Genomic DNA, 27,890 nt, shown 5'->3' on the forward strand with positions numbered 1-27,890 from the left:
ACCTTGATGATATCTTGATCATGGGGGCTATGGAGGTGGAGCATCTGGCTAACTTAGAATGGGTGCTGAAAAGGCTCTCAGACGCAGTGTTGTGGTTGAAACATGGAAAAATGTGTGTTCTTGGCATCAAGTGTGACTTACCTGAGACACAAGATCACAGCTGAGGGGCTTTGCCCTGTGCAGGACAAAGTGAGAGCTATTAAGGAAGCCCCAAGCCCTAAGACTGTCACGGAAGTCAGATCATTTTTGGGCATGGTGAATTATTATGGCAAGTTTCTCCCTGACCGCTCAAGGGTTTTGCCCCCACTGTATAAGCTGCTTCACAATGACACTAAGTGGCAGTGGGGTGAAGAGCAGGAGAAAGCTTTCAAGGAAGTGAAAGAACTCCTCCACTCAGCGAAGCTGCTTGTTCACTATGACCCAGACAAGGAGATCACCCTTGCATGCGATGCCTCACCCTACGGAGTCCGGGCAATTCTCTCACATGTAATGGAGCACCATTCAGAGAAGCCTATTAGTTTTGCTTCACGTACCCTGACAGCTGCTGAGAAGGGATATTCACAGCTAGACAAAGAAGGTCTGGCCATTGTTTTTGCAGTCAAACACTTTCACCAGTACCTTCATGGACGCGTATTTACAATTTATATGGACCATAAACCACTGATAAGCTTGTTTAGTGAGACTAGATGCATCCCACTTCTAGCCACAGCCAGGATACAGCGTTGGGCTCTTACATTGTCAGCCTACTGGTAAACTATAGTGTACAGAGCGGGTGGGAATAATGCAAACGCTGATGCACTGAGTCGACTACCTTTATCTGAGACACCTGTTACTACATACGTGTCTCCAGAGACTGTGTTTTCATTGGAGAGGCTGTCAGAGACACCTGTAAAGGCAACCCAGATCAGGCAGTGGACAGGGAGGGACTCAGTCCAGTCCCAAGTTAAGACTTTTCTTTTACAAGGTTGGCCCAATCGTGGAAGGAGAGGAACTGAGGCCTTATGCCAAATGCAAGACAGAACTCAGTCAGCAGGATGGCTGCATTTTCTGGGGGGTGAGGGTCATCGTGCCTCCCCCTGGCTGTTCACAGATTGTGGAGGAAATTCATGAGGTTCACCCAGGAGTGTCTCGAATGAAAAGCCTTGCAAGATCCTATGTTTGGTGGCCAGGAATGGATCAGGATCTGGAGAACAAGGTAAAATCATGCACACAATGTCAGACGAATCAGAATATGCCACCACCAGCTCCTTTGCATCCATGGGAGTGGCCAGACCACCCCGGTCTAGGCTACATTTCAACTTTGCTGGCCCTTTTATGGGGCAGATATTTCTTGTAATGGTAGATGCGCATTCTAAATGGATCGAAGCTCACATCATGAGCAACATCACAGCCCTCTCAACCATTGACAAATTCAGGCAAGTGTTTGCAGTCCACAGGCTGCCTGACACTCTGGTCATTGATAATGGCCCGACGTTCACCAGTGAACTGTTCAGTGAGTTCATGCAGCAGAATGGCATTGATCACATTCGTACGGCCCCTTTCCACCCAGCCTCCAATGGTTTGGCTGAGCGGGCTGTTCAGACAGTGAAGGAAGGCCTGAAGCGGATGACAGGGGACTTTCTTAGCATTCGGCTTTCATGTTTCCTGTTTAAATACCGCCTCACGCCACAGACTATGACTGCCGCACTCCAGCAGAAATGCTGATGGGGCATAGGCCCAAGTCAAGATTGGACTTGCTGCGCCCGGACATGAAGGCAAAAGTGGAGAGAAAGCAGGAAAAGCAGAAGGAGGGACATGATCAATGTGCGTGAGAGAGACAGTTAAAACCGGATGACAATGTCTATGTGAGAAACAATCAGCAATGGCTGCCTGGGGTTATTCTTAAGCAGAGTGGTCCCGTCTCCTATGTTGTTAAGCTGACTGATGGGCGTGTTTTCCACAGACATCAGGACCATGTGCGCCTGCGTAATATTACCGGCTCAGAGGCAGACAGTTCCATGGACTTTCCATTTGTGAGACAGACTATGGTGGGAGCATGTCCACCAGTGACTTTGCCAGAGGGCGAGACTCTGGAAGAGGGGTCGGGGTCCCCTGAGGAGGATGGACATTCTCACGCAGACACACAGACCCCTCTCATGCCCCCAACACCAGACACACTCAAAACACCATCACCAGCGGTGCCTGCTGGGTCACCGGGGGTAGTGTGCGGATCACAGCACACTCGTAAACTTCCTGACAGACTGAATCTTTGACGGGACAGTTCTTTTTTTGTTGTTGCTAGATTGAATGTTGAACCTGTCACATTTTCCACATGTCTTGTACTGATAAACTGTTGCTGAGATACTAGTATAAATTTTCAGGTGTATGCAAGTTAATAACACCACTGTTTTTATTTCCTAGTTTTTTACATTTGGGGTTGTTGGATTTTAAAGGGGGAGAAGAGTTGTAATGTGAGCATTATTAAAAGTAAGTTAATACTAATTAGGATAATGGGGGGTTTTACTTCCGTTCTTTTTACTTCCGGTGGGCTTTCTATATAGTGTTCCTGCCATGCTGTACGGGTTGTGAAAGCCTCTGTACATATATAACGGTTTTAAAGTTCGAGATAAAGTTGTTTCTTGGGCATGAAGTTGTCGAGTGTGCCTTTTTCAAGGTAGAAGTTACCACACAAGTGATCTCTTGCGATCCTTTCAAAATCACCAGTTAGTCCTCATGTTGAATAAAAAAAAATCAGATCTAATTAAACCTTACCATATTAAATAGTAACCTTTGGTAAGGTTACTATTTAATATTGCTAGAGTGGAGTTCAGTTCTGCCTACATTGACAATTACAGAAACAAGGATATTTATTTTAACTAATAAGAAGCCTAATGATAACTGAACATCTTGATGTTATAACGTCCTCTGACCAGGACTTTCTTACATAATAATATTCTAATACATCAAGTTTCTTCTTCTTTGAAAAGTATTTTTACACTTTATTTGTAACAATACAGTCATCTGATCCTGATTACAGGTTCATTTTTTTTTCCACAGTTGGTTTGCTTTTCTCAACTGTGTATTTGCCTCTGATGCATTTTTCCTAAAGGGGCAAAATAACTCTTAAAGTGCCTCCATACTATTCTGCGAGTTTTCAACAACAGGTATCTGTATCACCACAGGGAGCCAACCATGGTCAAAATGTGTCCAATTCCACAGTAGGATGCAAATCTCTCCATTGACACCAAGGCAACATTTGAAAGATTTTGGTGTCAAGGAGCTTTGGTAAAAACAGAAGGCAATGGGAATCAAAGAGAAAATTCTTTAAGGGTTGCAGTCGTATTTTGCATAAAAAAAGGAGACTCGTGGTTGTTCACACTTCATCTGCGCCCTAGGACATCACTGTGGTTATTCTTTCAGATTAGATTACACCCAGCCCCCTTCATGCAGCCTGACCTTGAAATCACATGGTCTAGACATAGATTGACGTTTTATTGATATTTACATATCCTCAGATCAAAAACAACACAGAAGTGCCAATCTCACTACCTCCAATGAAAGAAAGTCTAACAATTTTTAAATTTCAGTGGCTTTACTACCAATGAATCAACCATAATCAACTTGCTGGGTATCACCATATATTTGAAACTTAACTGGTCCTACATCTGGTTAATGTGGTTCTAAGAGAACTGTGCAAATCCTTTGGTGCGCAAACAACAGGAATTCTGCAGATGCTGGAAATTCAAGCAACACCATAGAACCACAGAAACAGGCCCTTTGGCCCTTCTTGGCTGTGCCGAACCATTTTCTGCCTAGTCCCACTGACCTGCACACGGACCATATCCCTCCATACACCTCCCATCCATGTATCTGTCCAATTTATTCTTAAATGTTAAAAAAGAACCCGCATTTACCACCTCGTCTGGCAGCTCATTCCATACTCCCACCACTCTCTGTGTGAAGAAGCCCCCCACTAATGTTCCCTTTAAACTTCCCCCCCTCACCCTTAACCCATCTGTTCTGGTTTTTTTCTTCCTTTGCCTCAGTGGAAAAAGCCTGCTTGCATTCACTCTATCTATACCCATCATAATTTTATATACCTCTACCAAATCTCCCCTCATTCTTCTACGCTCCAGGGAATAAAGTCCTAACCTATTCAACCTTTCTCTGTAACTGAGTTTCTCAAGTCCCAGCAACATCCTTGTAAACCTTCTCTGCACTCTTTCAAACTTATTCATATCCTTCCTGTAATTTGGTGACCAAAACTGAACACAATACTCCAGATTCGGCCTCACCAATGCCTTATACAACCTCATCATAACATTCCAGCTCTTATACTCAATACTTTGATTAATAAAGGCCAATGTACCAAAAGCTCTCTTTACGACCCTATCTACCTGTGACGACACTCTTAGGGAATTTTGTATCTGTATTCCCAGATCCCTCTGTTCCACTGCACTCCTCAGTGCCTTACCATTAACCCTGTATGTTCTACCTTGGTTTGTCTTTCCAACGTGCAATACCTCACACTTGTCAGTATTAAACTCCATCTGCCATTTTTCAGCCCATTTTTCCAGCTGGTCCAAGTCCCTCTGCAGGCTCTGAAAACCTTCCTCACTGTCTACTACACCTCCAATCTTTGTATCATCAGCAAACTTGCTGATCCAATTTACCACATTATCATCCAAATCATTGATATAGATGACAAATAACAATGGACCCAGCACTGATCCCTGTGGCACACCACTAGTCACAGGCCTCCACTCAGAGAAGCAATTCTCTACCACCACTCTCTGGCTTCTTCCATCGAGCCAATGTCTAATCCAATTTACCACCTCTCCATGTATACCTAGCGACTGAATTTTCCTAACTAACCTCCCATGCGGGACCTTGTCAAAAGCCTTACTGAAGTCCACGTAGACAATATCCACTGCCTTCCCTTCATCCACTTTCCTGGTAACCTCCTCGAAAAACTCCAACAGATTGGTCAAACATGACCTACCACTCACAAAGCCATGTTGATTCTCCCTAATAAACCCCTGTCTATCCAAATGCTTATAGATTCTGTCTCTTAGTACTCCCTCTAATAACTTACCTACTACTGACGTTAAACTCACCGGCCTATAATTTCCCAGGTTACTTTTCGATCCTTTTTTAAACAACGGAACAACATGAGCCACTCTCCAATCCTCCGGCACTTCACCCGTAGACAGCGACATTTTAAATATTTCTGCCAGGGCCCCCGCAATTTCAACACTAGTCTCCTTCAAGGTCCGAGGGAACACTCTGTCAGGTCCCGGGGATTTATCCACTTTAATTTTCCTCAAGACAGCAAGCACCTCCTCCTTTTCAATCTGTACAGTTTCCATGGTCTCACTACTTGATTCCCTCAATTCCATAGATTTCATGCCAGTTTCCTTAGTAAATACAGACGCAAAAAACCTATTTAAGATCTCCCCCATTTCCTTTGGTTCTGCACAAAGCCGACCACTCTGATCTTCAAGAGGACCAATTTTATCCCTTAGAATCCTTTTGCTCTTAATATACTTGTAAAAGCTCTTTGGATTCTCCTTCACTTCGACTGCCAAGGCAACCTCGTGTCTTCTTTTAGCCCTCCTGATTTCTTTCTTAAGTATTTTCTTGCACTTCTTATACTCCTCAAGCACCTGATTTACCCCGTTTCCTATACATTTCATACAATTCCCTCTTCTTCTTTATCAGAGTTGCAATATCCCTTGAGAACCAAGGTTCCTTATTCCTATTCAATTTGCCTTTAATCCTGACAGGAACATACAAACTCTGCACTCTCAAAATTTCCCCTTTGAAGGCTTCCCACCTACCAATCACATCTTTGCCAGAGAACAACCTGTCCCAATCCACGCTTTTTAGATCCTTTCTCATTTCTTCAAATTTGGCCTTCTTCCAGTTCAGAACCTCAACCCTAGGACCAGATCTATCCTTGTCCATGATCAAATTGAAACTAATGGTGTTATGATCACTGGAACCAAAGTACTCCCCTACACAGTCTTCCGTCACTTGCCCTAATTCGTTTCCTAACAGGAGATCCAATATTTCATCCCCTCTAGTTGGTCCCTCTATATATTGATTTAGAAAACTTTCCTGAACACATTTTACAAACTCTAAACCATCTAGATCCCTAACAGTATGGGAGTCCCAATCAATGTACGGAAAATTAAAATCCCCTACCACCACAACTTTATGTTTCCTGCAGTTGCCTGCTATCTCTCCGCAGATTTGCTCTTCCAAGTCTCGTTGACTATTGGGTGGTCTGTAATACAATCCCACTAATGTGGCCATACCTTTCCTGTTTCTCAGCTCCACCCATAAGGACTCAGTAGACAAGCCCTCTAATCCGTCCTGCCTGAGCACTGCTGTAATATTTTCCCTAACAAGCAATGCTACTCCCCCACCTTTCATTCCTCTGCCTCGATCACATCTGAAACATCGGAACCCTGGAATATTAAGCTGCCAGTCCTGCCCCTCCTGTAGCCAAGTTTCACTAATTGCTACAACATCATAATTCCACGTGTCAATCCACGCCCTCAACTCATCCGCCTTCCCCACAATACTCCTAGCATTGAAATATATACACCTCAGAAGACTTTTACCACCACTCACAACTTTTCTATCAGCGGATTTGCTTAAACTTTCAACATCATTTATTTTCACCCCAGCCACACAGTCAGCTCTGGCACTCTGGTTCCCATCCCCCTGCAAATCTAGTTTAAAGCCTCCCCAATAGCACTAACAAACCTCCCTGAAAGGATATTGGTCCCCCTGTGGTTCAAGTGTAACCCGTCTCTCTTGTACAGGTCCCACCTGCCCCAGAAGAGGTCCCAATGATCCTGAAATCTGAAACCCTGCCCCCTACACCAGTTCCTCAGCCACTTGTTCCTCCTCCAGAGCATCCTATTCCTACCCTCACTGGCACGTAGCACAGGTAGCAATCCTGAGATTACCACCCTTGAGGTCCTGCTTTTCAACTTCCTACCAAGCTCTCTATACTCACTGTCCACACATACAAGTTGCTGGTGAACACAGCAGGCCAGGCAGCATCTCTAGGAAGAGGTGCAGTCGACGTTTCAGGCCGAGACCCTGATGAAGGGTCTCGGCCCGAAACGTCGACTGCACCTCTTCCTAGAGATGCTGCCTGGCCTGCTGCATTCTCCAAGTTCTTTGGTGAACTACTCTGGTGTTTACAAGAAGTACAAATCAGGACTGTGATGCAATATCCTCCATTTGCTTAGATTATTGCAGTTCCAATAATCCCCGGTGTGTTTAACAGCATACTCCAGCCACAATCCTAAACATTTAATTCATCCAGCTGAAAACAATGCCACAAAGTGATCAGTGAAACATAATCCCCTCTTTCATTCTTCTGCAATGGATCTATTTCCAAGTTAATTGGATTTCTTCATTTTTATTGTTTCCAATTTTAAATCGTGGAAGTCCTTACACACTGGAACAGTAGGATCACCAACAGCAGAAGGATTTCAATGGCTCACCACTGCATTTTGGAGGGCATTTAGGGATGTGCTGGCTTTGCCAGTGATATTCCACATATTTTTAATGAATAAAACAAATTCCACTGTAGTGTCTTATCAAATGAATTTTTAAATTAATTATTTTTGTTCTTACTAACAAACATATGGGAGGGAATAGGGTATGAAAGAGGCACAGGCTGGGGGAATGAAGACTCAGAAATGAATGGGGAGAACAGAGAAGGGGTTATGGGATGGAACGGGAAGGAAAAGTGGTAGAAGAAGCATTGTAATATGACTAGAGCTCTTTGTGTACCAACTCCATTAAGTATTATAATGATTGAAAACTGAAAACAAAAATCACTTCACCTTCTAAGATGTAGCTTCACTGGTGTGTTGGTAAATTTCTGGAACTCTCTAAGTGACTTTATGTCTTTCCATACTTTAACAATATTCTTTAGCAGGGTTCGATCTTTTTCTTGTTCCATGTGACACATCCTTCGGGTTGCTCTGTGAAGAAATATTCACATTTATTTTTGTATTTTGATTACACCAATCTTAAACCTAATGAAAAGCCTCCCTCTTTAGATCATGTTTGTAGATCAGTTGGTTTTAGTGTTGTGAAGGCTTTAACCCAGCTTTTTTATTAAATCACTCTGCATTCTTGGCAGACTCTTCTCAAAAGACATTCTCACTGCTTATTAATTTAGCCTCCTTTCCAAAAAACAATAATGCCTGAAGGAAGAAGTTGTCTTCTCAGCAAAAAAAATAGATACAATTCTTTTCATGTTTGAATAAAAACACCTCAGGGTTCGTTGAACACAATAATTAAAATATATCTTGTTCTGTTTAAGACTATGGTACAGATCAACGCAATTTCCAATATTGATTGTGAATCAATTTATTCTGGCAAATAGTACGAAAAAAGTAACTACATAATTCAATCATTTGTATGCCTATTTGTTGCACTAGATTTATTTATTAGTTGCACTTGGCAGTAATATTACTTTTTCCACATAGTTGTTGAATCAAATGTCCTGTTTCATGCATTAGTTGGTTTCCATGGTGCTGGATAATATTGTTGCTTCAAGAATGATATTAACTTTATTCTCCCTTCGGCCTTACAAGTAAACACCCTACCAGATGGCATCAGATTTAATTCTGATTTGTGCTGTATCAGCTTCTTGAATTATTTAGCAGTTGGTGCAATATAATTAATCACGGTGTTGCTGGGAGACAAAAGGAAAAATTTGCTGCAGCTCCTGATCAATGCCCACTCCTGCAATGAATGTATCTGTAGAGATTACACCCACATATAAATCACAGGTATGATAATCCATTGTCAAATGCAGATTGATACGACACATGCAGATTTACAACTGGATGAAGTGCAGCAGGACCTGCTAACATTTGTGGGGCCATATCTGCTGCAAACTGCACAGGTAGAGAGGGAGTGGTAGCATTTGATTGAACAGAAGGGAGCTATTCAACATATTATGCCCAAACCACCCAAAATCGGAATGATTTAGCTTACTCTCAACTCTTCAATAACCTTACAGGTTACAGATACATAAACAGACATCCAGTACATTTTAAATACAGTCAGATGTATCTACTTTGCAGAAGTGAAACACCGCAGTCCTGAGGCTGCCACCAAGTGGCTGATGCCAAACACCACCAACAAAAACACTGAACACAGAGAACTGCAGTGTGTATACTAAAGAAGTATCAAATATAAAATCAACACAATATATACTCTAAAAGAATAAGCTTCAAACTCTGACCATATATTGTGGATAATAGGTGCTCTAAATCATCCTTTATCATGGATGGTAAACAGTGATCTAATCACTTGAATGTGCTGCAGTGTAAGTTCTGTTACTCTGGTCCTGCTACCCTATACTACAGAGATTCCCCTTCCAGTAACTTGTGATACCCTCCACCAACAGCCTCCATTTGGGAGGAATGTGAGGAAAGAGAGGAAAATTATAATCCTCCTCTCTAACTACACCCATTCTCCTCACCACAACTATCCTCACCCTCAATAATTTTTTCCTTCAGCTCCTCCAACTTTCTCCACACTCAAGGGGTAGCCACGGGCCCCAGCTATGTCTGCCTTTTCACTAGCTACATAGAACTGTCCATGTTCCCAGCCTTCCCCAGTAATGTTCTCCCCAGGAAATCGGTCAGGGTCTATCCAAACCAGAAACCCTGGATCAAGGGAGGAGAAGATGGCAGCACAACGCAGCGCGCGCGGCCTCTTCAGTGAAATGATATCATATTTGTTAAATAGGGGCCGTGCACAATCCTGATTTGATGGAGACAGATGTGAGAAGCACGGAGGAGCATCTGGTGAAACTTCTGAAATGCTGGTTCGCTGCTGCTGCTACTGTGCAATCGAGAATCTCCGCAGGGAAGGCCCCAAATCCTCGGCTTTGCCTGTTGCTGGCGGCCAGGGCTGGAGTCGAAGCGCTCAGCAGAGATGGTGCTCGGTGCTTGGTGTCGGAGGGCTGGTCGGAGGCTTGAAGTTTTCGGACGGACTGAGAGTCGGACTGTGGTCGGGTGCTTCCAGGGTGCTGCATCAGCAAGTTTGCGGCGCTGGAAGCTCATGGCAGAGAGAGTTTTCTTCCTTCTACCGTCTGCGTGAGATGTTGGGACTTTCAAGAGACTTTTGAGACTTTTTTTTTTAACCATGCCCATGGTCTGTTGTTCTATCAAATTACGGTATTGCTTGAACTGTTGTAACTATATGTTATAATTATGTGGTTTTTGTCAGTTTTTCAGTCTTTATCTGTCTTGTGTTTCTGTGATATCACACTGGAGCAACATTGTATCATTTCTTAATGCATGCATTACTAAATGACAATAAAAGAGGACTGTGTGTCCTCATAATCATAATAATAACAGTTCTGTGCGTGCTGTGCGAGACAGAGTTTTCGCCGCCGGTAACCAACAGAAACTCAAGAAATGCAGCTACGATCTAAATAGTCATCAAGCCAGTGAAACAACAATACAGGGACAAGATCCAGGCACAACTGTCCACCAGCAACACACACAGCTTATGACATGGTCTGCTCATCATCGCAGACTTCAAAACTAAGCGCAGTGGTGCTGCCAACATTGCAGCCTCTCTCCCAGATGAGCTAAATTTTTTTTAAGCTGAGTTTGATGTCGCCAACCCTGAGCCCCTGAGGAGCGCCACTGAAACGACCCGTACCTTGGTCATCTCTGAGGCTGAAGGACGCAGTTGTTTCCAATGAGTGGACATTAGCAAGGCTGCGGGACCAGACGGCATCTCAGGATGTGTGTGGCACAAATAGCAGGTGTGTTTACAGACATTTTTAATCTCTCCCTCTCCCTGTGTTGAGTGCCCTCCTGCTTCAAAACATCCACCATTGTCCCTGTACCTAAAAAGACCAAGGTAACATGTCTGAACAATTGGATTCCTGTCACACTCACCTCAACAATAAGTAAATGCTTTGAGAGGCTGGTCAAGGACTACATCTGCAGTATACTGCCACCCACACTGGACCCCCTACAATTTGCCTATCGACACAACCAATCAACAGATGACGCAATAGCCACAGCTCTACACACCGTCCTTACACACCTGGAGGAGAGGGATGCTTATGTGAGAATGCTGTTCTTGGTCTACAGTTCAGCATTCAACACTATAATTCCCTCCAGGCTCAACAAGAAGCTCAGAGACCTTGACCTTGTTCCTGCCTTGTGCAGCTGGATCCTGGAATTCCTGTCAGATTGCCGGCAGGTGGTAAGAGTGGGCTCTCTCACCTCTGATCCTCAACATAGGTGCCCCTCAGGGCTGTGTCCTAAGCCCCCTCCGTTACAACCTCTTCCTCAACGTCGCATTAACACAGGAGCTGGTTGTGGACTACAGGAGGAATGGAGACAGGCTAGCCCCTACTGGCATCAATGGATCTGGGGTTGAGAGGGTGAACAGCTTTAAGTTCCTCAGCATACACATCACCGAGGATCTCATGTGGTCTGTACATACTTGGCTGTGTGGTGAAAAAAGCACAACGGTGCCTCTTTCACCTCAGAAAGTTGGAGAAGTTTGGCATGAGTCCCCAAGTCTAAAGGACCTTCTACAGGGGCACAATTGAGAGCATCCTGACTGGCTGCATCACTGTCTGGTGTGGGAACTGTACTTCCCTCAATGGCAGGACTCTGCAAAGAGTGGTGTGGACAGTCCATCGCATCTGTCAATGTGAACTTCCTACTATTCAGGACATTTACAGAGGCAGGTGCGTAAAAAGGGCCCAAAGGATCATTGGAGACCTGAGTCACTCCAACCACAAACTGTTCCAGCTTCTACCATCCAGGAAACGGTACCATAGCATAAAAGCCAGGACCAACAGTCTCCGGGACAGCTTCTTCTACCAAACCATTAGAATGATTAATTTACGCTGATACGATTGTATTTCTATGTTATATTGACTGTCCTGTTGTACATACTATTTAGAGTATGTAGACCTCAGACTCCGCCCTCCAAGATTGCTGCCTCGGACTTTGACTTCGACTTCCAGCTCCATCCCCTTATTTTTTCTTTACTGCTACTGACCTCTCACTCTTCTCATCCCTGTCCCTACCCCTAACTTCCTGTTCCAGCCCCAAACAAACTTCCCCACGAACCTTTGCCACAAACCAACAGATCCCACAGCTTGGCACCATTTGATAAGTATGTCTTCCTTACCGGATCTCTGACTTATATTCCACAAGTCTGTGCTGTGCCAGTGAATTCTGCACACTTCGGCCATCGGTAATATTGTTCACCGCATTCCTTAGAGCACGTAACTATAAACATAAACAATGACAAAATAATTACTGTCAATTATAATTAATACAATGGATTCCAGTTAATTGGGGCACATCAAGAATAGTACATTTTGGCCCAATTAAGTGGCTGCCCCAATTAGCCAAAGTTTCATGGAATAGTTAAAGGTATAACAAAGACAAACTACCATTTAACCAAGTAACAAGTTACTTAATTAAATGAAATACAGAACAAATTAGAACATTAACAATATTATTACAGTTTTATGGTACTGTAATAGTTCCTAACAGTTTATCAATGGATGAATGCCATTTTCGCTGCTATGTTCGTTTGATTGACTGCAAGTGAACAAAATCATTGCAGACACTAAATGTAGATAATGGACTGCCTTCATACAATGCTATAGATGACTGCATCCTTCAAATCTTCACCTTTGTTGTAACATTCAAGATGATTGTCAATACTTTCTAATTCTTCATAGTTCCTAACTTGTTGAAGGAGTGAAATAGTTTAATTTTCTCTCATGGCCATTTCTGGCATCTCAAAGCCTGAATTTATGAAATCACAGTGAGAAAACAACTCTGAATTGTCTTACTGCTTATTTCTCACAGACAATCAATGACAAAAATCACTAATTTTTGAACACACACACAACTGACAGCACTTAAAAACTGTTCGCTCTAAATACAGTGTGGTATCTAACTGCCACACAAGTGCACGCGTCTGATGCAAGTTAGAACCTGTTTGGTAACAGTCTCCTGCCCCTATTAAGTGGCATGGTGCTGCAAATAAATGAAGGGAATCCCGGCTATTTTCTCGATTAGTGTTTGCTTTTTAAGAATTGCCCCAAATAAGCGGCTGCCCCCATTAAACAATGGCCCAATTTACCGTAATCCATTGTATATGTTGAGTAGCGATTTAATGCTAGTTAACCCAATATACTGTTCATGCTTAACAGTAAACTAGTGTAAAGAGTCCTATATTAAATATTAATCAACTTTCAAAACATACTTCAAAAAAAACATTTAAACAATATGTTCTAAGCTTGGTTACTTTGCATCAAAATCTGTCATAGAACACATAGTGAATTGAATAAATGTCATCAATTCAATAGTTTTAGACTTCATCCCATACTGTATATTTCAATGAATTAGTATATTCAATCTTGTTCAAAGATCGTCATTTTAAATTAGCAAAATAATTGCAAACCTATTTTTCTTTCATCAATAACTTTGCAATCACAACTTGAAAGCCAGTTTTAAACCTGGTTTACAGCAAAAAAATCATCAAAAAAAATTACAATTAGCCCTCTTGATGGGCTGTTGCATGTCGTGATATTCAGCTGCAAAACTGGACTCTCAGTTCATGTCACCCTGCAAGTTAAGACTGAAATTTCATCACTCCCTAGTCTCTTCTGCAGTAAAATCTTCATACCTTGTCAGTGTAAAGGGTAGCGAGGTTCTTCTGCTGTCGAAGTTGATACTGGTCATACAGCTGAATCAGCTTAGCTGCCAATACATGCTCACGACTGAACATAGGGTGGTGGGTGAATACAATACCGGCAACATCAATGTCGAGTTGAAAATGTCCCTGTAGTTCTGCTGATCCAGTGATATATTGATTATTGTACTTGGACTTCTCAGCCTGAAATTACAACATGAAGATTGCTGAGTCCTCTGTAGTTTCTACTCCACATTCAGAAGAGAAATGGTAGTGTAGTGGCTAGCACAATGTTTCACGGTACCAGCGGCCCAGGTTCAATTCCCGCCACTGCCTGTAAGGAGCTTGTACGTTCTCTCTGTGACCACGTGCGTTTCCTCTGGGTGCTCCGGTTTCCTCCCACCGCCCAGAGATGTACTGGTTGGCAGGTTAATTGGTTGTTGAAATTCTCCCATGATTAGGCTAGAGTTAAATTGGGGGATTGCTGGGTGGCGTGGCTTGAACAGCTGTATGGGCCTATTTCGCGCTGTATAGGAAGATGGGGGAGGGGGAGGAAAAATGCCCATTTTGCAATGAATTGCCCTAATCAGCTCAAGATGTGCAGCCAGGAAACAATTGTACAGAAAATAACATACCTATAACTTGTTTGAGAGTGTGATTTTCAAGGTATACCACAAAAGATTACTAATAAAAATGAAATGGCTCAGAATTGGAGATGTATGACGGAAGTCACGAATTTGAATTGAGATATGAGGCTGGCAGTATGGATAAAAGACTTAGATTCATAGAGTACTACTATATTACAGAAGCAGTTCATTTGGCCCTTCTACTCCATGCCAGCCCCGTTTTCTGCCTAGTCCCATCTACCTGCACCCAAACCAAGCCTCCAAGCCTCTATCATCCATGTAGCTATCAAAACTTCTCTTAAATATTACAATTCCACATTCAGGGCAACATCTGAGTAAAGAAGGTTCCCCTCAGATTCCCCTTAAATATTTCACCTTTCTAAACCTATGACCCCTAGTTCTACTCTCACCAAACCTGATGGGGAAAAGCCTGTAAGTATTTATGCAATCTATACCCCTCGTAACTGTGTAAAATCTCTCCTCATTTTCCTACGTGCCAGAGAAATATATCTTAACTTATTCAACCTTTCCCTATAACTCAGGTCCTCAAGTCCCGGCAACATTCTCGGAATTTTTTTTCTGCACTCTGTTCAAATATTTATATAATGGAACATAAAGGCATCTTATTTAAGCATTAATCAATGTCCTCTTTACCATTTTTACTTTTACATACCTACCCGGCCCATTTGGCATTCTCTGTATACATGTTCCTTTGATGAATTGTAAATATAATTCTACTTCTATGTTTCATTTTAAGCATTGTATCTTTACTAATACAAGAATATCTAGGATCTGACAACCTTCCTTTCTTGAATGAATGAATATGCCTCATTTATACCTCAACCTCTCCGTTCGCTGCTCATTTAGTTTCACCGGCTGTCCTTGAAACTAATCCAACAGCTCCTGATAAATTAAGTCCTCCTCCTATTGAAAATTTACACACTTGAATTTTTGTTGTCCTTGTCCTTTTCCACCAATGTTTCAAACCTAATAGCATCACGTTCATTGCTCTCAAAATGTTCAGTTACTGACGCATATTCCTTAGAAATAATTCCAGCACTGCTACCTTCTCATTTTATTGGAAACATATAGCAAACATATTTAAATTACACTATCCAGAGCCGAAAATTCTTTCTAATCATCTATCAGGTCTCCCCCTTTATAGCAAAAGAACATGCACAGTCTGTTTAATCTTTCATGAGCGTTAAGCATTCTCAGTACAGGTATTGCCATTTTTGCAATTTCCCTAGGTATTTATATACATTTTCATAGAATTGTTAAAGCATGGATGGTGGCATATGACCCACTGAGTCCATACATGTTAAGTGTCAAATCAATCAAAATAGTCCCACTCTTTCCCTCTGTAGCTACTTTGTCGTACATTTATCCAAAGGTTTTAATTAAATTTGAATTCTTTTCTTGTAGATGAATATTTCTCAATATGCTATTTTTGATTTCTAACTGTTGTTTAAATGCTTTGTGAAATGTATCTGCTCAAACCTTTGTGTACCTCTCTCCTGTTCCTATTTTCCAAATCGTATTTGACCTTTGTCCACATACTCAAAAAAATTGTCACTCATTTCTCCAGCCTTCCTGTTACTATTGGTGCCATCAAAATCCTTTATACAAATACTGACCAACAGCAGCTTTAGCACAAATTCCCATGCATCATTTCTCCTCAGCAACCTGAGTACCCATCTTGGTTTCTTACACGTCACTTTCTGCCTTGGGGACATTTCATTATCTTTTATGCCACTAATTCTACACTCTTTGAATTTAGTCATGAATCTGTAAAGCAGTGCCCTATCCAAGGCTTTTTGAAAATTTCATTATTTTTTAAATTACTTTCACCTACGATTTGGGCATATTAAAATAAATCACAAAGATTGAAGAAGCACAATCTTCCTGTTTAGTTCATATTATATTTTAAAATCCTAGATGCTTTTCAATTGTACTTTTGAGTAGGAAATCCAGTACCTTTCCTAACCTTCACATTAAGCTGATCGATCAATAGATTCCTGAAATTCATCTGTTTCCTTATTAAACTGAGGAATGATGTTAGCTGTTTGTCTTTTGTATATTTTATATATATGTAACAAAACTATATATAATTGTTTACACTGGTGAGACTGAATTATCTACAGAGATAGAACTACCTGTACCTTCTCTACTTAATCCCAGCTTTGTAACGAGGGGAATAAAACTCCAGATGCTGTAATAGAAATGTGGAGAAAATTTGAAAATTTGTTAAAATGCTCAGCAGACCAGACAGTATCTATGGAGAGAGAAATAGAGGTAGCATTTCAAGTTGAATAACATTTCACCAGACTAGGAAAAGATAAAAATCAAACATTATAAGTTGTAGAGAAGGGGGGATGGATGGGGTGAAAATGATTGTAATAGGGTGGAGACCCCCTCAGCAAAAGAAGCAGCCCATGTCTGCATGTAGCAAAACCTAGACAACCTTTAGGTTCAAAGTGATAAATGGCAAGGATATGAAAAATGACTAATTTGAGGGGCAGGGAATTTGTCCCAAAGGCCCGCCCAACATTTATCTCTCGGACGGTATTGTATTAAGAAAAACTGGCCTTATCAGCCTACTCATGTACAAGTTTGTTGTGCTCAAATTAGTTGCTCCCTTTCCCAGTTTACAACTATGTAAACATTTAAATACTTCAGCATGTTCTGGCACTGTGTAAATGGTTTACAAATGCAAACCTATTTTTATGGATGCAAAAATATTATATATCTAAAAAAAGTTTGTATTATTATACGTATAACCAGAAATAGCAGCATTTATTTGGAAACTATATCAAAAAGTGCTTCAGGGAGGCACACTAGGTATGGATGCCAAAGCTAAAGTGGTGGTGAACCACACCCTCCCACCCCATCCAATGGTTCAATAAGTCCATAAATAGCAAACAGCTGTAAGTTATATTTTAAAAAATAGTGCACTTGAAACATCATTACTCAATTATAAAATTTAGCTTTTCATTACAAAACATTTTTTTAAGTTATTTCTGGGAGCTCGTCACTGACACGATGATAGAACCATTTTCCTTGCAATCACAGCTGCAAAACTGTTACACTGATTTTTAGTTGATATTTAGATTAGATTTTCCCAGAATCTATTTAGGGATCTAAGGATCAAACTTTAATGCAAATTTGAACTATTACAATAATTAAATAATAGATAATATCCAGTGAAATTACCCTCAGTGCAAAATGAAATATAATTCCTTCAACAAGCATTCCTTGAGAATAATGAAGGGTGCAATATTAATGCTACACTAATCATTCCACAGATAATATTAATTTCTATAGGTTTTAAAACAGATCTAAAATGTTTTCATATATAATCTGAATAACATTAAAAATCTTGCATTCTTGAAACAGATCTGTGCTCAGTTGCCTCATGCATATTGAATTTGGATAAAATGCTGGCTTCACAAAAGTCTCTGAGTAATAACTATAATGGATCCAAATCTCACCAAGAACCGTAGTTGGCATTGCTGCCGCAAAGCTGCGGTGACCTGGGTTCAATACTATCTTTGGTTACAGTGTTTGCATGATCTCCCAATGACTGCATGAGTTTCCTGCAGGTGTTCTAGTTTTATTCCACATATCATGATGTTTTAATGGGTTAATGAGCCACTGTAATTTGCCTCTAGTGTCGGTGAGTAGCAGATGAATCAGGGGAAAGTTGGTGGCTATGTGAGAGAGAAAATTTTACGGGGAGATAAGAGGAGTAATGGGTCTGACAAGAATGCTCTAAGGGCCAATGGGCCAAACTACCCTTTCTGGAAATATGAAGCTGGCTTACTTTAAGAAGGAACTTACTAAGTTTAACTTCCCTAATAGAATGAAATTCTATTACATTAATCTTTGAAAATCAACTGACTTGAAGGCAAGGAACCTGGATTTTCCACAAGAGGTTGCCTTGGCAGTCAAAGTGAAGGATAATCCAAAGAGCTTTTACAGGTATATTAAGAGTAAATGGATTGTAAGGGATAAAATTGGTCCTCTTGAAGATCAGAGTGGTCAGCTATGTGCGGAACCAAATGAAATGGGGGAGATCTTAAATGGGTTTTTTGCATCTGTGTTTACTAAGGAAACTGGCATGGAGTCTATGGAGTTAAGGGAAACAAGTAGTGAGATCATGGAAACTGTACAGATTGAAAAGGAGGAGGTGCTTGCTATCTTGAGGCAAATTAAGGTGGAGAAATCCCTAGGACTTGACAAGGTATTCACTCGGTACTTGAAGGAGACTAGTGTTGAAATTGCAGGGGCCCTGGCAGATATATTTAAAGTGTTGGTGTCTACGAGTGAGGTGCCGGAGGATTGGAGAATGGCTCATGTTGTTCTGTTGTTTAAAAAAAGGATCGAAAAGTAATCCGGGAAATTATAGGCCAGTAAGTTTGACGTCAGTAGTGGGTAAGTTATTGGAGTACTAAGAGACAGAATCTACAAGCATTTGGATAGACAGGGACTTATTAGGGAGAGTCAACATGGCTTTGTGCGTGGTAGGCCATGTTTGACCAATCTATTGGAGTTTTTCGAGGAGGTTACCAGGAAAGTGGATGAAGGGAAGGCAGTGGATATTGTCTACGTGGACTTCAGTAAGGCTTTTGACAAGGTCCCGCATGGGAGGTTAGTTAGGAAAATTCAGTCGCTAGGTATACATGGAGAGGTGGTAAATTGGATTAGATATTGGCTCAATGGAAGAAGCCAAAGAGTGGTTGTAGAGAATTGCTTCTCAGAGTGGAGGCCTGTGACTAGTGATGTGCCACAGGGATCAGTACTGGGTCCATTGTTATTTGTCATTTATATCAATGATCTGGATGATAATGTGGTAAACTGGATCAGCAAATTTGCTGATGATACAAAGATTAGAGGTGTAGTGGACAGTGAGGAAGGTTTTCAAAGCTTGCAGAGGGACTTGGACCAGCTGGAAAAGTGGGCTGAAAAATGGCAGATGGAGTTTGATACAGACAAGTGTGAGGTATTGCACTTTGGAAGGACAAACCAAGGTAGAACATACAGGGTAAATGATAAGGCACTGAGGAGTGCAGTAGAACAGAGGAAACTAGGAATACAGATACAAAATTCCCTAAAAGTGGCGTCACAGGTAGATAGGGTCGTAAAGAGAGCTTTTGGTACATTGGCCTTTATTAATCAAAGTATTGAGTATAAGAGCTGGAATGTTATGATGAGGTTGTATAAGGCATTGGTGAGGCCGAATCTCGAGTATTATGTTCAGTTTTGGTCATCAAATTACAGGAAGGATATTAATATGGTTGAAGGAGTGCAGAGAACGTTTACAAGGATGTTGCTGGGACTTGATAAACTCAGTTACAGAGAAAGGTTGAATAGGTTAGGACTTTATTCCCTGGAGCGTAGAAGAATGAGGGGAGATTTGATAGAGGTATATAAAATTATGATGGGTATAGATAGAGTGAATGCAAGCAGGCTTTTTCCACTGAGGCAAGGGGAGAAAAAAACCAGAGGGCATGGGTTAAGGGTGAGGGGGGAAAAGTTTAAAGGGAACATTGGGGGGGGCTTCTTCACACAGAGAGTGGTGGGAGTGTGGAATGAGCTGCCAGACGAGGTGGTAAATGCAGGTTCTTTTTTAACATTTAAGAATAAATTGGACAGATACATTGATGGTAGGTGCATGGAGAGACATGGTCCGTGTGCAGGTCGGTGGGACTAGGCAGAAAATGGTTCGGCACAGCCAAGAAGGGCCAAAAGGCCTGTTTCTGTGCTGTAGTTTTTCTATGGTTTCTATGCCACCAAAACAATAGTAGAGTTATCAGCAGTTATGAAAAACATTTTCAGAATTAAACGCAGTCAAGACCATAAGACATTGAAGCAGAATTAGGCCATTCTGTCCTTCGAGTCTGCTCTGCCATTTCATCATTGCTGATCCATTTTCTTCTCAGCCCTAACCTCCTGCCTTCTCTCCATATCCTTTCACGCCCTGACTTATAAAGAATCTATCAACCTCTGCCTTAAATATACATAAGGATCTGGCCTCCACAGCTGCCTGTGGCAAAGAATTCCACAGATTCACCACCCTCTGGCTGAAGAAATTCCTCCTCATCTCTGTTCTAAATGGACATCCTGCTATTCTGATGCTGTATCCTCTGGTCTTAGACTCCCTCACCATAAGAAATATCCTCTCCATATCTACTCTATTTGAGGCCCTTCAACATTCAATAGGTTTCAATGAGATCCCTCCTCACTCTTCTCAATTCCAGTGAGTACAGGCCCACAGCCATCCAACACTCATTATATGACAAGTCCTTCAACCCACGAATCATTCTTGTGAACCTTCTCTGAAACCTCTCCAATGTCAACACATCCTTTCCTAGATAAGGGGCCCAAAACTGCTCACAACACTCTAAGTGAGGTCTCACCAGAGCCTTGTAAAGTCTCAGGGTTACACCTTTGTTCCTGTACGATGCTGTTATGCAGCTTGAGCTATTGTATTAATGGTATCTTAACTTTATGCCCTGGTGAATGCGTGAGGATGAAAAGACAGATGACTAGGAGGAGACGTGCCCACAAATGCCCATGCCAAGGTACTATGATGTTTAACAAAATGCTTTAAAACATATCCTATGGACAAAAATGGAGAATATCCGCTGGTCAGTATATGTTTCTCCTAGCCCTCTAGCTGCTCATGCTAAAAAATACATAGCATTCCAGAAGTAGAGGCTCCCATGATGGCATAAATTCACTGTTAATAACCAGCAAACGAGGCCTTTGAGTAATAATTTTAATGGATCTAAGCTTCATCAAGGACTACTGTAGCACTGTGATGCTGCTATCCTATTGCTTTAGCAACCCAGCATTGATCCTGACCAGCGACTCCCTCAGACCTGTTTCTTACACTGATGCTGTAACTAATTTTAATTGTTTTAAATTCAGTTTAAATGAGTTCAAGGTAATCATTGATCCAGCATTGATATAATTAAACCAGTGAAATAAAAGGTAGCTCATTTTTTCAACTACATGAATGACAGGACACATTTTCAAATCAATTCAGCAAAACAACCATGTCCCAGTTAAATCCACTCGACCCACTTTTGCTGATTTACAGAATTGGTGTGCATGCCAAAGACCACATGGATTAGTGCAAGAACAGCCTCACTATGTGGAATTGATATTTTGTCCTGAATATACTGGTCATATTTTCCCTGTTGTGCACCACATCCTAACTTAAGATCTGCATATTCACTGCAAGTTGTCAATCATATTGCAAACATAAAGCACATACTTTGTTGATTTAAATGCTATTTTAAATAGTGTGGGTGTCAGAAATTACTGGCTTCTCTATTCTACTTTTGCCCATGTAGTTATACGTATTAAATGTGTTTTAGTATTAAAACTGCTAGGGAACTCAAATGCACAGAAGTAATTTAACAAAATTATTTTCTGCGGGTTGACCTTGCTGATATCATACACAAAATGCTGGAGGAACTCAGCAGGTTAGGCGACATCTAAGTTAATAAATAACCAACATTTCAGGTTGAGGTCCTGAAGAATTAGACTCAGTGACTTATTACAAGTACAAATTATTGGTCATTACGAGATATTCACCATTTAGTAACTTGAAACTGTAACATTATTGGAGATGTATTAGGAAAATATCTATCTAGATCAGGGGTTCCCAACCTTTTTTTATACCATGCACCCCTACCATTAACTGAGGGGTCTGTGGACCCTAGGCTGGGAACTCTTGATCTAGATATAGGGGATGAAAAACAAAGTGTGGATTACAAACTAGAGAGAAAATGCTGGAAATCCCCAGGAAGTCAGGCAGAGAGGGAAATGAGGTTAATATTTCAAGTCGATGACATTTCATTCTAATGGGATAAAAAGTCATTGATCTGAAATGTTAACTCTTTCTCCCTCTCCCTTGTTCCACTTTCTCTTCTTTTTGTCCCTCTCTCCACCAACTTGTTGAGTATTTCCAGTATTTTCTATTTTATTTATCAGTAAGTGGAGATTAAACTTGGCTTCGCAGTGAGTACACAAGAGATGAAGAAAACAAACTACACCTTGAAAGCAACACACATCAAAGTTGCTGGTGAACGCAGCAGGCCAGGCAGCATCTCTAGGAAGAGGTACAGTCGACGTTTCAGGCCGAGACCCTTCGTCAAGACTAACTGAAGGAAGAGTTAGTAAGAGATTTGAAAGTGGGAGGGGGAAGGGGAGATCCAAAATGATAGGAGAAGACAGGAGGGGGAGGGATGGAGCCAAAAGCTGGACAGGTGATTGGCAAAGGGGATATGAGAGGATCATGGGACAGGAGGTCCGGGGAGAAAGACGGCGGGGGGGGGGGGGGAACCAGAGGATGGGCAAGGGGTATAGTCAGAGGGACAGAGGGAGAAAAAGGAGAGTGAGAGAAAGAATGTGTGTATAAAAATAAATAACGGATGGGGTACGAGGGGGAGGTGGGGCATTAGCGGAAGTTAGAGCAATGTTCATGCCATCAGGTTGGAGGCTACCCAGACGGAATATAAGGTGTTGTTCCTCCAACCTGAGTGTGGCTTCATCTTTACAATAGAGGAGGCCGTGGATAGACATGTCAGAATGGGAATGGGATGTGGAATTAAAATGTGTGGCTACTGGGAGATCCTGCTTTCTCTGGCGGACAGAGCGTAGGTGTTCAGCAAAGCGGTCTCCCAGTGAAATCTTGAAAATACAGTCGACCTTCACTAATCTGACTACCTGTAATCCGGTTCCTTCGATAATCCGGCATTGATTATGCTTAATGTGATCCTTCCGTAATTCAGCATTTTCACTAATCCAGCACTCCTCAGGTCCCAATGGTGCCAGATTAGTGAAGGTCAACCTGTATTCCCTTAAATCTATAATCATAACCTGATCTATGTGTATTAAACACATCTTACCTATAGCCTGGAATGTTTTTTTTAAATCTCAATAATCTATTGGCATCTCAATAATAACTCAAAGGCATAACTCTTTAATCAGAATATGATATCTGCCTTAGAATTAGTTAAATAAACCAGTTTCCGGCTAGAATGAACACAATGGGGCGGCTTACCTTTCTATATAAAGTTTCTATTGCAGGATCCACTTCATCATGGGGAGAGAATATAGGAGGTCTGGTTTTGGTCTGCTTGACTGGGTTAGGTAAGGCTATAATTCTGCCGTCACTTCCAAACCACTTCTTCCCCTATGATGATAAAACGTCTTTATGAAGCTCAGAAGTTCATAGGTTAAAATAAAATGCATTTTTTTTACATATGGGAAATATGCAAAAACATACCCCACTTTGGCTTCACTTACATCCTCATTTTTAAGTAGCCGATTCTCAAAAATATTCTGGTTTGGTTTGGAAACTTTTGGTTTTTCTCCAACATATATACCTTCATCTTCCGGATATCTTGGTTGCATGTTTTCAGGCACTTTCTCTGACATAGACACTGAACATTAGAATAAAACTTATCATAAGATTATCTATTTATTGGCAATCAATTTAAAGTTAAGACATTAAAAGCAAAAGATCCCAACTTTGTTGGATAGGGTATGCTAAACACATTCAAATCTAAGAGGCTTTTGCATGTTAGTTCGATAATAACAATCAGACAATTTCCAAGGTGCCCACAGACCTTACCTGACTGAGCACACAGGTCAGAAATTAGTAGCTTTAACTTACTGCTCAATTTACAAAAAAATTTGCAAAGTCTTAGTAATTTGGAATGTCCCAAATGTAACATGAGAAAAGATCCGTATTTATTTATTTATTGAAATACAGAGTGGAATAGACCCTTCTGGCCCTTAGAGCTGCGTCATCCAACAAACCCCCAATTTAATCCTCGCCTAATCACGGGACAATTTACAAATACCAGTTAACCTGCCAACTGGTAGGTCATTGGACTGTGGGAGGAAACCGGAGTGCTTGTAGGAAACCCGAGTACTTGTAGGAAACCCACGTTGTCATGGGGAGAACATGCAAACTCCTTACAGGCAGCATCTAGAATTGAACCCGTGTCGCTGGCACTGTAAAGCGTTGTGCTAACCACTACCCCAGTGCCACCCCAATCAAGTTGTATCAAAGTTGTTTTCTTTAAATGACATTGCATCATAAATACTAGTTACTATTAATATTGTCACATTATTAAGAGATAGAGCAGCTGATGCCTTCATCTTAGAGCATTGCTCCGAGGACATCTTGGAGTCAAAATTAAATGCCCATGCACATGTCCATTCGGCTTCTTGTTTTCTTGTATTTATCCTACATTATGTATTAAATATTTCAATTGTCTATTACCTTATTTATAACAGAATGTTCATGTAAATATTAAAGCTCCTGTTTCTCTTCAAGTATTCACAAGTGACTGGTTCTGCACATTATTATAATGAACCTGTTAACTGCCTGGAATTTTAGTGAAATACATGATTTAATATTTATTTTAGGTGAGTTACCAACTCATTAAATAACTGGACAGTCGTATCTCAGACAAACTAACTTGTATCACAGTATGTATATTCAGCTTAAAATTATTATTTTTATTCATGAAAAAAATATCCTGGAATGTAATCTACCATTTTTTTCCCTACAGATATGGATGCTAGACCAATGTACAAAATAAATTACCTGCCAGGATACTGGGGGTGAAAAGGACTTTTCGGTCTTTCTGCAGTTGATTGTGGTAGCCTTCATAATCAGGAGCTTTCACTACAAGAAAATCACAAACTGTCTGATCGATTATAAAGAGATAGTCATCCTCATCATTATCTTTCACAAGGGGTTGATCCTCTTCCTGCAATAATTAAAGAAAATTGATTTAATTTTTTAGTACATGTTAAACAAACACATGGCGAACTCTGTATGTGAATGGTTAAATCTAATTCCTCTTTGCCTCCTAGCTGCTACAGGCAGTACACTTATCTTTTATTGTTTGGAATACCAAGCTCCCTTAACCATTCGTATTATATTGGTTCCATCTCTTAAAATTATACAGGCAATTGGATATAATAATCCGATCTACACTTAAGAAATAATTCTTCTAAATCAAATCTGGGTACGTTTGGCCAAGACAAATGCTGGAAATACATTGAATTACAACTCCTAAACATCTTTATCATGTCCAAATACACAATCATGCCATATAACCTTGAATTAAATAATGTAAATTATTTTTCTCTAAAAGGTTATATTTCTGTTTCCGAATGTCTTCACTCCTCAGATCCTCCTGTACCACACTTGCAGCAGAATAGAGCTGCAGGTGATACAATTGCACTCTTCTGATTCCTACAGTCAGGAAGTCGCTAACTGGAGAACAACCTAATGTGGTTCTCTCATGGATATGGATGCTTTCATTATAATAGAGTTGGCTTTCAGTTAACTGAGGTCATGTTGTGAGGAATGCAAAGTGGCTATTGGCTTGCAGAGAATTTTGTGGTATTCATAGTGAATCATAAATAAGTACACTGTAAGATCCAAGACTTAGCAAGTGATTCAAGTAGAGTTCCAAAATTCCAGAATTGTCAAAATTCAGCATTCAATTCCACCCAGTAACAGAGTGGAAGTCCACATGTAAACCCAGCTTTTCCAACATGTAAATCATGTCTCAGTTCACATGAAAAGCATTAATTTTTAAATAATATCAAAATTTTTAAATAACACCAAAACAGCTCTATTTCCATCTTAAATATCTCTATTTTTCCCTTTCAGGGTTCTTTTGAAGTCCCTGACCTGGAGTTACACACTGACTACAGTTCTTTGGGGGAATGGGACCCGCTCGCTGGGTTTCACAACCAGCCGCTGTTTGACACACCAAAGGCTCTCAGCCTAAGAGACTGGCTCGGATTTGGAAGCCTAAGATCTCGTGGCTCTGGAGACAGGCAGATCGAGGGTCGCTGTCATGGCAGGAGATCTTTGAGATCTTCAGGCACAGAGCTTGAAAACAGCGATGTAACGGACTTTTAACATTGTAAGCCAGTGAGTTGTTTGTTACGTCTCCCCGCTCGCTGGGAAAACAGAGACACCTCCTTCTCCCTTATTACGGAGAGAGAAAGAGCCTGTGGTACATTGTATACCGGGTAAAACGCAAAGTCTTTGGGGTAACTGCAAGTCTGTGTCTTTGCTATTGCTTTGCTCCCACTTGAGCTTGGTGGCAGGTGCTGTTTCCTCTTTTATGCTGGTGGGGGGAGGGGGGTTGTTGCTTGCTGCTGCTTATGCACGGGAGGGGGGAGCTGGGGGTGTGACTTTGGGGTTCTAACATTTAACTGTCGTTCATTCTTTGGGGCACACCTCTGTTTTCGTGGATGGTTGCAAAGAAAAAGAATTTCAGGATGTTTATTGTATACATTTCTCTGACATTAAATTGGACCTTTGATCCTTTGAAATCAGTGAGTGAGTTTGTATTCCACTACCTTCAGATAAAAAAAAAACTTGCTAATGGGGAAATAAATCATGGTTCACAGGACTTGGGTCACCTCTGAAGTGTTGATAAAACACACATCCAGCTTCGGGGAAGTTCTTCATTTTCATGTTAGATAAGCAAAATGTTCCCATCAGATATTCAATAAAAACAAGTAACATTTTTATAAAGCTTAATTTCTTAGTAATATACATTTTCTATCTATTGAATTGTTCACCTGCTGGGTTAATATGGTGGTAATAGGCTCTGTGTCAGATAAGAAAACAAAAACTTGGTTAAAAAAGCGTTAATCTGAAACAAAACAAAAGGTTTCTCAAGAGAAACAAGGCTCCTGTAATACATTTTTCTTCAAACTAGACTGTCAAGAGGCAAGTTGTTTAGTATTCAAAGGAGCCATTTGCTGGCCAGCAGTTCATTGCAGTAGATGAGTGATCATTCATTACTGTTCAGAAATAAGGTCATCTACCTGAAAGATTAATACTGATTCTCTTTCTCTGAGTGCTGCCTGACATGCTGAGGTATTTGCAGTACTTTGTTTTACTTCAATCATTTAATCAGTTGTACAGACCCTCACTCAAAATGTTGACAGTTCCATCTTTGATGTATATTTTTCCCATTATAATCCTTCAGGGTTGAATTAGTGATAAATGGTCATAAGTATATGGGAAAGTATTAGGTAAATCTTTGTTTTATAGCAAGACTCATCTGGAGTCAATAAGGCAATGAAGGCAACCAACAAAAGACAGCTGGGGACTTTTCTCATTTCTATTTTCTAATTTCTTTCCTTTCTTTCAAATAGAGAAACTAAACTACACCTAATTAAAATGCAGCCATGTTTATGGCTAGCACAAGAAGGCACAGTTTTAAGGTGCTTAGAAGTAGGTACAGAGGAGATGTCAGGGGTAAGTTTTTTTTTACGCCAAGAGTGGTGAGTGCGTGGAGTGGGCTGCTAGCGACGGTGGTGGAGGCGGATACAATAGGGTCTTTTAAGAGACTCCTTGATAGGTACATGGCGCTATAGAGGGCTATGGGTACCCGTAGGTCATTTCTAAGTACATGTTCGACACAGCTCTGTGGGCTGAAGGGCCTGTATTGGGCTGTAGGCTTTCTATGTTTCATTTCCTAT

At 41.0% G+C, this 27,890-nt stretch overlaps 1 protein-coding gene across 5 annotated transcripts in view; it reads right to left on the reverse strand.

The window, feature by feature from the left end:
• Positions 1 to 27,890, reverse strand: part of cc2d2a (coiled-coil and C2 domain containing 2A) — a 152,720-nt gene that overhangs the window by 81,809 nt on the left and 43,021 nt on the right. For 4 of the 5 annotated variants that reach the window (XM_072253007.1, XM_072253009.1, XM_072253008.1 and 1 more), the window contains 6 exons: positions 24,976 to 25,141; positions 23,664 to 23,800; positions 23,419 to 23,550; positions 13,711 to 13,920; positions 12,196 to 12,296; positions 7,851 to 7,991 (listed from right to left, as the gene is read on the reverse strand). In XM_072253007.1, the coding sequence (XP_072109108.1) occupies positions 7,851 to 7,991; positions 12,196 to 12,296; positions 13,711 to 13,920; positions 23,419 to 23,550; positions 23,664 to 23,800; positions 24,976 to 25,141 (887 nt within the window). The remainder of the gene's footprint in view (positions 1 to 7,850; positions 7,992 to 12,195; positions 12,297 to 13,710; positions 13,921 to 23,418; positions 23,551 to 23,663; positions 23,801 to 24,975; positions 25,142 to 27,890) is intronic. The other variant, XM_072253006.1, reaches the window with a different exon arrangement.

This window comes from Mobula birostris, chromosome 3 (genome assembly GCF_030028105.1).
Source record: "Mobula birostris isolate sMobBir1 chromosome 3, sMobBir1.hap1, whole genome shotgun sequence".
Taxonomy (NCBI): domain Eukaryota; kingdom Metazoa; phylum Chordata; class Chondrichthyes; order Myliobatiformes; family Myliobatidae; genus Mobula; species Mobula birostris.